A 16,053-nucleotide genomic window follows, 5' to 3' on the forward strand; every position below is an offset into this window, starting at 1 on the left:
AATTAATGGACAATACTATCAAAATAAAAAAAATATACAGTAAAAAAAGAAATTAGTCTTTTTCTAAGCTTTACAAACCTACGTAATTCAAAATAGTAATATTTCATGTGCTAGCTTGAACAGCCATTAAAATTGTTAATAAAGTATAGTAGTAGGTTAAAAGCAGGTGGCCAATTGACCAAACCCACTGTCTGACATCGTCAAGCTACTTTTCACCTTTGACCTCCACACAGGCAAGGGTGGTTGAGGGAAGTTATTTACTTAAAGGACTTAGGGCTAGCGAGTTGTCTTCCGTCTATCTGAGTATTTCTACAGCTAGAAGGCAAAGGTGCTGTGAAAAGGTACCTCCTTGTTTGCTTATGTATGCCACCGCTGTGGTGTTGTCAGTCATCAACATCACAGTGTCCTGAAAGAAGCTTTTGAAATTTCTTGAGGGCCAGGAAGGCTGCCTTCATTTCCAGGAGGTTTATGTGGCAATGTCACTCAGACTCAGACCACAGTGTGCTGTAATATGTGAAACCTCCCCCCCACTTTAATTATTAATCATCTGTGAAAAGCATCAACTCTGGGAGAGGAGAGAGAGGACCTACTCCCCTGAGGAGGTTGGTACCTGATACCCACCACCCCAGGTCTCTTTTGCTGAAGCCCAACCAGAACCCAAAAGTTCGGGGAGTTCTTTTGCTGAGACCAAAAGGTCTTCAGCTGCCACTGGAGAGACCAGATGCTAGGATGGCCATTGGTCACAAGGCCCTCCAAAGAGGTCAGATGGCCTAACAAGCAAAGCCACTGATGGGCTGGTAGCGAGTCTTGCAACTTTCTGCCAGAAAGACTGTGCATAATTGGGTATCTACAGTATATACATCCTGAGGTATACTAGTTTTTGCGATGGTTGCAGAAAAGACTTCTCGTTATTTACTACAATCCCCAGATCATGACAAAATTTGAGAAGCCTGTCTTGGTGCCGGAGACTAGTCATTACCGAGTCTGCTAGAATCAGCCAATCGTCTAGATATCTCAACATATGAATGCCGTTCTTGTGTACCCAGGATGACACTAGGGAGAAAACCCTAGTGAAAACCCGAAGGGCTGTGGACTGGCTAAAACACAGTACCTTGAACTGGTATAACCAACTGTTCAGGACAACTCTTAGGTACTTCCTTGAGGATGGATGGATTGGGAACTAGAAGTACGTATCTTTCAGATCCAGTGTCATTTTGAAGTCCTTGGATCTTACGGCCTTCCAGACTGTGTCTGCTGTCTCAATCTGGAACGTAGCTTGTTGGACAAACTTGTTCAGAGAGGAGAGGTCGATGACTGGTCTCTCAGCCTTTAGATGCATTCTCTAAAAGAAAAAGTCAACTGTAGAACCTGGAGACCTATCTAGGACCTCTTGGAGAGCACCCTTCTCTTGTATGGTCTTGACCTCTACCTGAAGGGCCTGTTCCTTCGCAGATCCTCTTATGTAGGAATGTGACATCATTGGATGAAGATTCAAAGATGGGAGAAAGTGAACGGGACATGATATCCTGCTTGGAGGACGGAGACCGTCCAAGGTTCAGCACCTTTGACACCTGCTCTGTAAGCATAACGTCCAACCTGTCCCATGGATGTTGGATGGCATCCTTCCAGATGGCCTGGGGATCCAGTATTGGCAAGCAGTACATTGGAAGTTTCCAGTTGAGGGACGTTGTGAAGGGGGCGATTGCCAGAGAACCCCATAAAGTCAGGCCTTTTTTGGCAATCTGATGGTTCAAAGACCACTCAGAGCCAACTATCTAAGTCTTCCTGCTCAGTTTTTCTGCCAGAACATTCCTCTTGCCTGTAATGAATTGGGCTGAGAGAGCTACCAAGTTGTTCTCTGTCCATCTCAACATTTCCACAGCTAGAAGGCAGAGGGGCTGTGAAAAAGTACATCCTTGTCTGTTGATATAAGCCACTACTGTAGTGTTATCGCTCATCAGCACTATGGAGTGTCCTGAAAGGAGCCGGTGGAATTGTTTTAGAACTAGAAAAGCTGCCTTCATTCCAGGAGGTTCGGGGGGTTTTTGTGCTGAGACCAAAAGGTCTTCAGTTGCCACTGGAAAGAACGGATACGAAGACAGCCATTGGGCACCGGTCTCTCTAACAAGGCAAAGTGACCCAGTAGCTCTTGCCACTGATGAGCTAGTAGCTTGTCATGTATTAGAAACAGGGTGGTTGCCTATTTCAGTTTCTATATTCTGTCTAAGGACAGAAAGACTGCCTAGGTTTGTATCAATATTAATTCTGAGATATACTAGGTTCTGTGAAGTGCAGAGAGGATGTCTCGCAATTTATCAAAATCCCCAGATCATGACAAAACTCAAGAAGTTTGTCTCAATGTAAGAGATGAATCTCAATCGAGTCCGCTACAAGCAGCCAATCATCTAGATATTAAAGTAGACGAATGCTGTTCTTGTGAGCCCAAATTGACACCAAAGGAAAAACCTGTGTGAACAACTGAGCTGCTGTGGACAGGATGAACCACAGCACTTTGAACTGGTATATCCTGATGACTGGTGGACTGGGATCTGGAAGTAAGTCTTTCAAGTCTGACGTTATCATGAAGTCCGATGGTCTGACGGCCTGTCTGACCATTTGAACCGTTTCCATTCTAAACGGAGTTTGTTGAATAAACTCGTTCAGAGCTGAGAGGTCTATGTCCGGTCTCCAGCCTCCAGATGCCTTCTCGACAAGAAAGAGTCGACGGTAGAATCCTGGAGACCCGTTCTAGACCTCCAGGAGAGCGTCCATCTCTAACATGGTCTGGCCCTCGGCCCAAAAGGCCTACTCCTTTGCTGATCCCATTGCATGGGAGTTCATCGTTGCTGGATTGCGGGTTAGAGGAAGGAGAGAGCGTATGAATGCGACGAGGTATCCCCGTCAGAGGACAGAGACTGACCAAGGTTCGGCCCAGTGAAAACTCCATCTCCGTCAGCTGCTCTTCACTGGTGAACTGGTCAGAGGAATGCCTCCCTATCGGAGGCGACCTCATCTGCCACCTCTGCCTCCTCTCCATCTTGAGCCTCAGGAGCGAAAAGACTGCCAGTCATTGCTTCCTGGATGCAGGTTGTCTTGGGGCTTGAAAGTTGTTCCTCTTGCCCCTGTCATGGTACTGGTGATGACTTCTTTGACAACGGTGCCCCGGAGTACTGGCCATATGTTATTGCCCTATGGAGGATTAAGTTGTGGCACGACTTCCTCCATCCTTCTGCTACATGCTACAGCCTTGATGTCCTCCACGTTAAAGAGGGAGGTGCCATCCATCCAGGAGTTGCGAAGCTTTATTGCTTCTCTGAGGTATCTGTTTCCTGAAATTTGAGAGGACGGAGTCCCGTCTCCTCAAAATCCAGTTGACCATTGAGGACGTTGTGGGAGAGGAATTCCACCGTCCTGGCGCCTGAAAGGAGGAACACCGTGGGTCTAAAGTGCTTGAAGATCTGGAAGATCTCGAGACTTCAAGAGGTATCACGGGAGTGCCCGGAGGAGAAGATATTGGAGGCTCATGAGTTGCCTTTGAGAATTCTTATCGTACCACTGCTATCAGGATCGCAAACCAGTCGTCCTTTGCAAAGGGTCGAGCTTCCTGAGGAGACTTCTCATGAAGTTACCTTGCCTTCAGAAGTTTCTCAAAGGGTGTAGGACAGCTGGCTGGAATGCTGCATTCAATTTGTGCATTCTTTTCCTCAGCTTTGCTTGCTCTAGTTGCCTGCTGTTCATTGCCCGGTTGTCATCAAATGACTAGAAGACATTGACGAGGTGAACGTTTCTGGTGAGTATCGGAGACATACGCTGTCCGATAGTATCAGAAGAACCCTTTCTTGGTCTATTGCTGTCCTTTGATTCTTTTGGACGCCATTTCTCTGTCCGAGAATCATAAGTGTCAAACAGAGACGAAATTGCCCTCTTTAACTCAAGACAAATCAGATACATGATGAGCGCCGTGTGCGCTAACTGAACGATGTACTGATCGCTGCGAGGTATCGTCAACTGTCGATACTTCCAGCACGCCTTGTGCGCGATCTAAACCGAGTATCGCTCGTTGTGAAGGAACGTCAACAGTATTAGGGTGATCACCAGGGGAAAGTCCTTGTGACATTTCCCAATCTGGGGGAAGAGAAGGAGCGTGCACTGACGTAAACTGAACACATTCTTCCTCCGACGAAACATGCGTCTTTCGTGAATGTTTCGGTGCTGACACGTCTTCGTCCGAAAGGGAAACCTCCGACGAACACCAGTCACTGCAAGATGGTTTATTAGGAGTCACATCTCTTGAGCGGTCTTGAACGAAGTGGTTGACGCCAACCACGTCGCGGCTTTGCGTCATCAGAAGAAGACGCAGACATATTAATCTCGCCTTTCCTGCGGCGAGGGGGAGCGATCTGGGGATCGTCAACATGATCGCTCGAGGGGACGTTCGTTCGCTGATCAAGGTCTGCCATATTCTTTTGTCTTTCGACATTCCTTCTCCCAGGGGTTGGGGAGCATGGAAGAGGTCCCCGGCTGGGATTATGATGGACACGAACGGACGCACCCTCCACTTCACTTTCACTATTTTGCTTTGCAAACCACGCACCGCACTCCACATAACTTCTTTCTCCATAGTTAGGGAGCGAACTTGGGCGCCTAAGGCTGAAATAGCAGCCATCACATCCTTTAAGGAAGGTTCACTTACCTCCGACACCGTATTGGGGTCTGGGACTACTGCAATAGGAATAGGAATAATAGCATGAACACAATGGAAGGAATATCACCATCAGATATCTATTAGAAAGTATACTAGCTGATCTAGACCTTCTAATTCTATCTCTTTCCAAACGCTTAACATAGCGATCGAAAACATTCCACTCTGATTCAGACAAAGACTTGCATTCATTACATCTGTTATTAAACGTACAAACCTGACCTCTGCAACCACAGCATACTGAATGAGGTTCAATAGAGGCCTTAGGCATACGTGTCTTGCATCCTCTAACACACTTCCTTATAGAGTCAGCCATTTTGTAAACAGGAAAAACAGTCCAGGTCAAAAACCAACAGAATCTATTAAATCGAAAGTGAAAAGTCCAGAGAATATCCAAAAATAAGCTGCGAAAGTCGTTAACAATAATCACACAAAAGGTACTTCACCAAATTGTAGAATAAAGTAATTAGTAGCGAAAGAATTTCCGAGGTGTTCACTCGAACAACGACAGAGAATTTCTGAAGATGTTGGGGATGGTTCTGATACCCTACGAGTGGTGGCGATCATGTATGACCACATACTGTCATGACGGCAGTTGCCGCGAATTTGAATTTCTGTCGTGTTGCATCGAAACGCGGGATTTAAGCAATATATATGTAACTACCAGGGAAGTTACATATTTAAAAAGAAGGTATTGAGACTACTGCTGGCAAGGATACGAGGGGTTCTTTAGGCTTACAGCCTTCAGAATCTCTAAGGAGGAGACCAAAGCCTTCCCTGGGGGGGGGAGACGTAGGCTCCCACGGCGTCTCCGCCCTCAGAGCTTCAACAAGCTGTTCCTTAGAGGGGAAACCTGAAATTCCCAAGGAAGGGCACAACTGCCCCAAAGTGTCAGAAGTAAGAGACTCCCTTACGATTGAGGGCGGAGCCGCTTCACTAAGGGAAGCGAAGGAGCCCTCTTCATAAGGTTGTTCAGGGGTTAAAGGGCCAGCAGTCTTACTCAAATGGTCTCCAAAGGAAACTGGTTAAGCAGAGTCAGAATGGCAGATCAAGATGACAAAGAAGGAAGTCGGGGCTTCCTCCCCTTCGAGGATGAACACGAAGGGAAATAGTCCCGCTTAGACTTCTTCTTTCATCTTCTATAAAATTTCTGCCGTTGGGAGTATGGCCACTCCCTATACAAATTACATGGAGATTCTTTGGAGCATGAATGGCCCCTCCAGGAAGGACAGAGGTTGTGTGGGTCCGTCTCCATGACAGACACATAGGTGCCACATCGACACCCTTCCACACCATGACAAACTCACATGGTTTGAATCTCCACAGCACAACACTATCTCTCTGAAAAGATACAGGGGTTCAAAAGAATTAGCAAATTTAATAACAAAGGTTAACAGGGGGAGACAGGCAGGAATGTCCAATCTCCACCAAGTCAAAATAAAAAGTGAAGTAACAACCGGTGAGTGTGTGAGCGAGGTGGCTAGTCTACACCAGCTAACCCATGCAAATTTGCGGTGGGTAGTTATTAGTCACTAAAAAAAATCTTTTGGCTAGTTTCAAGCATTCGCCTAAATAATATCCTCTATAAAGACCGAAAGGGATTGTATTCGTGTTGGAACAAATGATATTTGTATTTGCTTTTAGAACTTTGTAAACTATTACAATAAATATTTTCTTTTTTAATAAACCTAAAATAGTAACAAAAAACACTTAAAACAGTTGATCATAGCACAACAGATACGTCTGTATTTAGTAAAGGCTGAAGAAAAGTTAAGTTTTCCTCATGAGTGGGCAGCATTTCATGACCCTCCTACCAGAAATTACTGTACTGCATTTTTCACATTTCAAAATCTATTGCAGAGATTTTATTTCTTTATCAAGGACAAAGGTTTGCATTGCATTTATGTAGGAACAAATAATATTGTATGCAAAGTACCCTGGTCCAACTATATCAAGATTATTGTATTGTTAACCAGAAATATCCAAGCAGCATTCATCTCAATGGTCTTCACATACGATGAACATGGTCACTATGATAAATTATCATCTAAATAATGGTGTATATTTCACCTTAAGATTACCATAGAAACTGTAATTAACTGCTTATGAATGCTCACCAAGTCTTTTAATGGGCGAAGAGTTAGGAGTTGCAATTTTGTTGAAGACTCCATCCCTACCCCTGAGAAACCTGAATTCCATAAGTTGGTAGATAGAAAACGTTGACTTCACCGGGCATGGCTCCCAGCCCTCGTTTTCCAGGAACATGTGTAGTTCTTCCATCCTTGCGCGATGATGATTACGGAAGTAATTCAGAGACTGTTGCTTTATCGACTCTCGTAAAGTTTCTGATCTGCTGCCACAAAAGGATTCCCCTACATCAATTAGCTTGTTAATAACATCTAAAATTCTTAGAAAGTCATCAAATTTGAAATGTGACAAATCAGATGCTAAAATAAAAGTTCTCACTTTTGCCTGTACATCCTGCCATATTCTGTAAAGACCATGTTCTAACTTTTGCTTAGTGTATCGACAATGATTTTCTCTTTCACTACTATCATTCTGCGGTTCTGGAGTATCGGCCCTAGGGATGCACTTTTTATCACTCTCATGCCATGCAATTATGCTTTTGTAACTCCGTAAAACGTTCCACATGCATCTACTTAGGTCCAAGAGGCAAGGGAGAAAGCTTTCCTCATGAACATTCTTACACAATTCTGAATACTGCAGCTTTGAATAAGATGAACTCCCCACCGAACCATTTCCTCCATTTGCAGTATTATACAATTCTACATAGCCAAGAACGATCGTAAATGCAGAATTGTGAATATGGGAGGTTAAATGCATATGAAGTTGGTCCATCAAAGTCTGTGTTTTCCCCAATAACCCATAAGCAGTTTGTAGCTTTTCATAATTGGCCGAATTAAAGTTTGATGCAACTTTAGCCAGTGCTACATCTAACTGCTCTTCGGCTCCTTCTAAAGTATCTTGCAATTTGGTGCTCAGTTCTGATATGCACGTGAAATGTTTGAACGTGGCAGCTGCTTTCTGACACTCTAATAACAACTGGATAGCCCCAGGATAATCTTCAGCCTTTAACAAACTTTGCAACTGAACATCAGTCATCTGTAAGGTCCTAATCATCCTCAACGATCTTATAACACTCGCAATCTTTTGCCGCTTGCTGTAATTGGCCAAGATACCTAAGCTCGCTGAAGTAAACTGACTCCTACCCAATGCAAGTTTTTTACGTCCTTCAACGCAAAGCCCCACCTCCTTGATAATCTCCGTTTGCAACTCTGCGACGCGCTCCATTTCCTCAGTGCACATTCCCTGCTTCTGCAGGATCAAATCAGACACTCGCCTTGACACTATAGCCTGCTGCTTCCGTAGCCTGGACCTTGTCCCATTGATGAAGTGGACGTCAACAACTTCTTCGGGGAACTTTTGCAACTCATGCTCACTCACTTCGACATTTTCACTCTCGAAATAGATTCTTTCTATACTATCAATGACAGCTTGTTCGGCCTCTGGCGTTAACACGTGTTCGTTCAGGGCACTCCCTTGCCTGAACACCTGTGGGGTCACAGCGGTCCTACCCTCAAAATCGTCGAAAGTTACGAAGTCCGCACTCTGCACAGGTGAAGTTGGTGCTTTGAGAGATATCTTTTGTTTATCAATGAACGATTTAAACTTTCCTTTGATATCCATTGTGGATTTCAAGTTTCTTTACTGCACTGAAACAAGCAAACACATTTTGACAGACGGGATGCGTACAGGAAACAGCTGATTGACATAAATACACTTATTGACATTACGTTCACTATTCGGTATTTTTGACGTTTACCTTTGTAGTGATTCTCAGTTTTTATTATTATTATTATTATTATTATTATTATTATTATTATTATTATTATTATTATTATTATTATTATTATTATTATTATTATTATTATTACTTGCTAAGCTACAACCCTAGTTGGAAAAGCAGGATGCTATAAGCCCAGGGGACCCAACATGGAAAATAACCCAGGGAGGAAAAGAAACAAGGAAAAATTAAATATTTCAAGAACAGTAATATTGAATTAAATATTTCCTATAAAAACTAAAAACTTTAACAAAACAAGAAAAATTAGATAGAATAGTGTGGCCGAGTGTATCCTCAAGCAAGAGAACTCTAACCCAAGACAGTGGAAGAACATGATACAGAGGCAATGGCACTACCCAAGACTAGAGAAAAATGGTTTGATTTTGGAGTGTCCTTCTCCTAGAAGAGCTGCTTACCATAGCTAAAGAGTCTCTTCTACCTTTACCAAGAGGAAAGTGGCCACTGAACAATTACAGTACAGTAGTTAACCCCTTGGGTGAAGAAATAATTGTTTGGTAATCTCAGTCTTGTCAGATGTATAAGGACAGAGGAGAATATGTAAAGAATATGGCAGACTGACTTCGGTGAAACTGTAGGCAAAAGGAAAATGAACCGTAGCCAGTACTATCTGGCCAGTCAAATGACCCCATAACTCTATAGCGGTAGTATCTCAACGGGTGGCTGGTGCCCTGGCCAACCTATTACCTAGCTATGAATGTTCTGATAAAGTTAAAATAATAGACAACTATGGTTCAGTGTATGGGAGTAACCCGGAGTCATAGATATGTACTGTGAATTTTAAGCACACAGCGCTGTAAAACTGTAGGCTACATTCAAAACATTAAAACTATCGCAATATCTTATGAATATGAAGTACCATTAAAATTTGACCAACACCATCTTTTTTCAGTACATGGATTCCGTCTTCTGGCATGCTCGCCAGATCTTCAACAATCTTCACATCTTATAGTACTTGAAGGATGCCTGAAAGCAAAGGCCCTTGTTGGAATAAAGCCAGCATAACTTAAATCAACCTCCTTGGCAAATATAATGAACTCTCACTATCTATCTATCTATCTATCAATCTATCTATATATATATGTATATATATATATATATATATATATATATATATATATATATATATATATATATATATATATATATATATATATATATATATATATAACAAGAGAGAGAGAGAGAGAGAGAGAGAGAGAGAGAGAGAGAGAGAGAGAGAGAGAGAGAGAGAGAGAGAGAGAGAGAGAGAGAGAGAGAGAGAGAGAGAGAGAATTATGACTTTTTCAAGATTTTTACAGCTTTGCTGAAAGGTAAAACGAACGAAGTGTCATACACACACACACACACACACACACACACACACACACACACTACTATACAGTATGTTTAGCGATCACCTTGTTTTTATCGATTTCGATATTCGGTACACCCCTGATCTGTTTTATGTCAAGTAGCATTACGGAAGGTTTCGACACGTAAACTTATAGTTTATGCGTTAGGCGTTAACTCTGTGTTAATAGTGCTTTGCTTATTTGCATTTAACAAAATATAGAGGACTTGCAATGGCCTTTCTTGCGTTCCCTATTTGTTATGAAAATAAAACTTTCAGGAATAAGTATATGGCGCAATAAATAATCTCTGAAAATGAATATTCTAGGTAACAAAATGTATGAACCAAATATGGAGTAGCCTACATTGAGTAAAAAGTATGCAATTAGGCCCATTTAGCAAAAATAACGGAAGAAAAACTAAAACTGTTTAAAGTTTGTGCAGATTTATAATGGTGATAGGCCTACATAGGTATATCATATAAAATGTTTTTCACCTATTAATGATATGTAGGAAGTGATTTACTATTGAAAGCCTCGTCAGTATAAAAATATTCTTGAATGGTCAGGGGAACCACATATAACAACCATTCTGTAAGTTGCCAGTTGGCAAATGTTTCAGGCAATTTTCGTATAATAGTATGTTCTATGTATAACCTTCGTTTCTTTGGCTCTTTCGCTGGTATTAATTCTTTCATTGGTATTAGTATTACGTATTGGCACAAATTTTGATCTACCAATTATCACTCGAGATATCAAGGGAGTCTACTACCAATTGAACCATTGAATACCGGAGTGCGGAGTAGTTTTGAAATGTTTTCGTTACTCGACACATCATTGTACTCGGCCACACCCAGTCTATTTCATTATATTGTATCGCTTATATTCCTGCACCTCATCTAGGAACAAAACCATTAGCTGCACAGCTAAATAATAATAATAATAATAATAATAATAATAATAATAATAATAATAATAATAATAATAATAATAATAATAATAATAATAATAATAATAATAATAATAACACAGTATGGCATATGCATAACCTTAAAAATTTCAATTTATCGTTGTTAACCTATTAGCATGTGAAGTTTTAAACTGTAACAATATAACACGATGAATACTTTCTTCAAACTTAACTACGTAATTTACCCGGGCTCAAAACACAGTGAGTAGTACGTCGAATACACGTACGTCGACAGATTTGAAATGTAATACTAGATAGCGTACGCAGAAAATCATAGCCGGGAAATTCAAAATTTCTATTTACTTATAAGTAGTTTCTCTATAAAAAATGTATTTGCATGTATAGATTAAATTAATGATACAATAATGGGATCACCTGAAGATTCACAACTCAGGTGAGCTCATATTATGTATCTCTGGAGTGAATGAATTGCAGATAAAAAAAAAAAAACATAGAGACAACCTATGTGAAAAGACTACGATTGACTGCAACAGTTTTTTTTTTTTTTTTTTTTTTTTTTTTTTTTTTTTTTTTTTTTTTGGTGGGGAGGGGAGTGTGCTTCATACTTTCAAGCAAATCTAGTAACGTTAGGTAGTCCTGGGATTACTATAAGAAGCGGTGAATCTTGCTATATAAAGACAATGATTACTTGCAATAAGTTCACGTTTTGGGTCTTATCGTACCTTTCAATGAATAATTGTCATTTTATGATTTGATAGTTGTATTAATCTTTACTATCACGAGAATAGTTACAGATGGTTTCAAATTACTGGAACCAAGACACATGTCTACTGTAGGTTTTGTTGGAGCTTTCAAATATGCGACCCCAAGATTATACAATCAGCTCCCACTAGACATCCAAAAGATATAATGGCTTTCAAGAGGAAACTGAAGATTTTTTTTTGTTTTCTAAGTGTTTCGGTAATGTGGATTAAACAATAAACGAACACTGTGCGGGTGAAATGCTGAATGCCTTGGAATGTATACGATAAAATGAATTATGAAAAGTCCGGTAGACAGTAAGTCCTCCTGCAGTATAGAACCTGAAAAACAGCTCTTATAGTAAAGCAAGGAAAGAGTTTTGCTCTGGGTGTCGGATCTTCGGATCTTCATGCGAGAAAGTTTGGGGTGGTGGATCTTCAGGTGATCCCAATAATGTACTTTGCTACAAATATTGTAGTTTTCCATCTGGTTTTTAGTATGATGTTATATGCCAGTTGCTCGGGCGTAATGTAGATTGTCCGAACCAACGGTAAAATGTCCTGAGTAACTCATCAACTCTGTTTTAATGTTTATAAATTTACTCTTATCTGATTTTATGATCATTTGCATTATAATCTCTATCTCATTTTCAACGTTTTCTTCCTATATTTTCTAGGCTATTCCATATATATCTTGCAATTTTACACATTTATCGTAAGCATTTTCTTAGAAATCCTATTATGATTCCCTTATTTGATCCCCTATTACCCCATTAACTAATATTTTACATCGAATTTCATATTAAACAAAAATATCAAATCTTTATACTCCCTTTTATCATCCATTGGCCATGCAGGTATTCATCTCTCCACTTTTAAATCGTTACAGCTTGTTCGAATATCAGTTTAATGCTCTTTTACTGTACTACATCACTCAATTCTTTTTTCTTTTATAATACCATAAATTCACAATTACCGCAAACACTGTAGGCGTTTTTTTTTTAAATACACGGTGCAATTCCATAGTCATCTCTAAAGTGTAGGGCATTCATTACAAAATACTAATAAAAAAATCATGATTAAAATTTCAATGAACGCCATGTTTAGTTTATCAAAATTAATACAAGTGCAATTTTGCAAAATTATCTCATTCTACGTCTAAATTCAAATCTGTTGTCGTCTAGACGATAAGAGTAAATATTAAGATTCTCCGTTCATGATTCATCGGCCAGTGTTGCCAGATATGGGGATTTATCCCTAGATTTAGAGATTTTTGGTGTGATGTGGATATTCTATACAAATTTCTATGAAGAAGAAACAAAGATGAGTAAACCTATCTATTATTGCAATTAGTTTTCTTGCACTTACATGAAGTATAGTGAGTAATTTATATATTGGTAATGCCTACAGTATCAGAAAAAATATATTTGTAGAAATGTGTTTTTTTGGGTTGTTTTGGGGATTTTTTATCATTAGATTTGGGGATTTTTAGACTAGCCCATCGGCGACTTCCTGTTGCTGTCAAACCATCTCCTCTTATGTGTTGTTACTTATAAGTTTGGAAATGGCAACTGCTTCGAATCCTCCACCAAGACAGAGGAAAGGTCCTAATCAACCCCCTATAAAGAACTGGAAAGAACTGCCATCAGGTAAGTTAGGTAGCGTAAGGATGTGACCCCAGTCTGCTGATGTAAGTTGGTCGAATGACAGTCATTATAATTACCTGTCAGTTAATTTTTGATGATATTGCCATAGGATATTTTGTTCCGTCTTACTATCCTATAAATCTTTTTGCCTGTGTTTTATGTTAAGATCTTGGCGCCCTGAACTGTGAGTTTAAGTTACTTACTGGGGAGGCCACTGCTGTGATGGGCACCACAGTGGAGGTTGGGCTTGCTCGGCTGATGTTCTGGTGAGCATCTATTCAGATGGAACTGGAACTAAAACCAGACACCTTTAACCTTTAACACTGCTGACATATTGAAGGTTTAAAGGCTGCTCTTGAATGGCAGAGGCAAGACATAATGACATTGCCCTAGCTAACAGGACAACCCAAGAGTCTGACGGTATATACATTATTATCAGAGCCCAAGCCCCCCCCCCACACCACCCAAGCTATGACCAGGGAGGGCCAGGCAATGGGTGCTGATGACTCAGCAGGTAGACCTATATAGACTTCCAACACCTCCCCCCCTAATTACCTCGCAAAGATGATGATGTTGCAGCGACTAAAATAATGAGTTTGAGCGGGACCCGAACCCCATTCTGGCGATCACCAGGCAGGGACGTTTACAAATACTATTCCTGTAGAAGACTGTTTAGGTATTTTTTTCTATTTATAAAGCCTTGTTCTCCTCAATTTACTCTCATACAACTATTTATCTTTTGATAATGAAACTCATAATCAATGTGGATGGGTAACAGGTTGTCATAAGGGGGCTGAAGCCTCCCTCAGTATAAGTAAGAAGACTCCTGTTTAAGTCAAGTTAGGTGTGGTACCGAAGGTGAATTATGATCCATTTAATTCCTTCCGACTCTTTAATACTTTGGTGACTTAAGTCAGCATAGATGATGGAAATTTGGGTAATACTGAAGAGTTACCAATGGGTTTTCAAACTTTATGCTATGCAGTTTGTATGGTACTGGTTTAATTTACAGACTAGACCAAATCTGGATTTGGTACACTGAAATGAAAATTCTGTACATAATTATGTTTCAAGTTAAACAACTTAATTTTAATTGGGAGTGAGAAGTTTTAGAGATGCATAAGACCTTGGAGACAAGAAGAATGGGGACTCACAGTAGGAATTTGGGATTTTAAGTAAATGCAGGGATGTTGTAATATTATCCCTAATAAATTATTGGTCTTTTTACAGGTAATGTGAATGATTTTGATGAGAAAATACTCAACAGAAATCTATATTTTTGAAATTGACTTTTAGAAATTCTAGAAGTTACAACAGGAGAACCATATTTTAAAAGGGAATTAAATGTAAAGTTTTATGACCTAAGCTAAGGTTCCCCACCAATCCTAACATAAGGTTTTCCTGCTAACCTAACCTACAGTTCCTCGCCTAGCCTAACCTAGGACTAGTTTCCTTACCTACTGGTTCCCTTAGACTTCCAGGCCCTTATCTTATTATTATTATTATTATTATTTTTATTATTATTATTATTATTATTATTATTATTATTATTATTATTACTAGCCAAGCTACAATCCTAGTTGCAAAAGCAAGATGCTATAAGCCCAAGGGTTCCAATTGGGAAAAATAGCCCAGTGAGGAAAGGAAATAAGGAAATAAATAAATGATGGGAACACGTCGTAACCCTGTGTTCACCTCCCTACTAGCCTCCCTTTTTAAACTTTGATTTCCTTGTTTAATCTGTCCTTAAACCTTGAACAAAGTTTTTTCTATTGATTAGTCAGAAAAACTTTTCAAAACATTTCTGCTGTAAATACATCAGTAGCACATCTTACTCCCTCCAAAAGGAGAATTGCAATTTGTTTGGAAGTTTTTCAATATACCCATCTTTAGGTAAATTATATTAAAACTAGGACTGTTTCAATTAGTCAGAGATAGCAATTGTAAATGTGGGCATAAGGAAGGAAAAAGTCTTGTGATATTGAAAATGTCTCTGAATCGGTATTGTAAATATCTGCCAGTAGTAATACAGTAGTATAGAAAGTGAGAAATCAAAGTTGGGACTGGATCATTATCTGTCGTGAATTTTATGAACTGTGCCCAGGGGCTTCCCAAGACAGAGATGCAGATCAAAACAAAACTTAGTCAAACATAGAACAATAAGGTTGCTGCTGTAGTGTGATGTGTATCATCCATTTTATAATATCAACCATTGAATTTCTTAAACATTTTCTGGTATACAGTAAATTACTCTATAACTTAAAAAAAAAAAAAAGGGTTAATATATGATACTGTACTTAAATTACTAGCAAAACTGAAATTCGGTACAAGAAATAGACGAGTGCTGGCTAGTTAGGTATTTTTTTCTATGTTTAATAGGGTCTGGGGCATAATAACTTACGTATGGGTTGATTAAAATGTAGTCTATCTCTCACTCTAAGTCCATTGTTTGCATTTGGGAGACTTATGGTGAGTTATTGTGCATGTGTTGCTTGCACTCGCTTTGGGCACCTTTTCTGTTTTGTGTATGATGTAATTATTACCTGGCTTTTTTAACCAATTACTGTACAAGCTTCCAAATATTTATGCACAAGTTCACGGATGTTGTTCTACAACAGCCATTATTTTTTCACCCTCCCCTTCAGTTTAAGCTTAAACAACATCACAAAGACGTCTTCAAGAGAGAACTGAAGGGAAGTACAGTACAATATTTTTAAATTTTGTGTAATATCATCAATGTCGGCAATTGATTATGATGGAAATGCTCTCCGTTCATTGTACTGTATAGCTATTGCTACTCATGTGAAAGTAAGAAATAAC

At 39.7% G+C, this 16,053-nt stretch overlaps 2 protein-coding genes across 4 annotated transcripts in view; one reads left to right on the forward strand and one right to left on the reverse strand.

Moving 5' to 3' along the window:
• The window catches only part of Vps50 (vacuolar protein sorting 50), a 244,468-nt gene extending 235,972 nt beyond the window's left edge, over nucleotides 1-8,496 (reverse strand). For both annotated transcript variants that reach the window (XM_068388162.1, XM_068388161.1), the window contains exon 1: nucleotides 6,820-8,496. In XM_068388162.1, the coding sequence (XP_068244263.1) occupies nucleotides 6,820-8,410 (1,591 nt within the window). In that variant the 5' untranslated portion in view covers nucleotides 8,411-8,496. The remainder of the gene's footprint in view (nucleotides 1-6,819) is intronic.
• Nucleotides 8,497-13,080: 4,584 nt separating this feature from the next.
• Nucleotides 13,081-16,053, forward strand: part of LOC137654496 (protein argonaute-3-like) — a 188,513-nt gene continuing 185,540 nt past the window's right edge. For both annotated transcript variants that reach the window (XR_011046643.1, XM_068388165.1), the window contains exon 1: nucleotides 13,081-13,236. Coding sequence is in view for 1 of the 2 variants with exons in the window: in XM_068388165.1 (XP_068244266.1) it covers nucleotides 13,152-13,236 (85 nt within the window). In the remaining variant the exon portion in view is untranslated. The remainder of the gene's footprint in view (nucleotides 13,237-16,053) is intronic.

Source organism: Palaemon carinicauda, chromosome 15 (assembly GCF_036898095.1).
Source record: "Palaemon carinicauda isolate YSFRI2023 chromosome 15, ASM3689809v2, whole genome shotgun sequence".
NCBI lineage: Eukaryota > Metazoa > Arthropoda > Malacostraca > Decapoda > Palaemonidae > Palaemon > Palaemon carinicauda.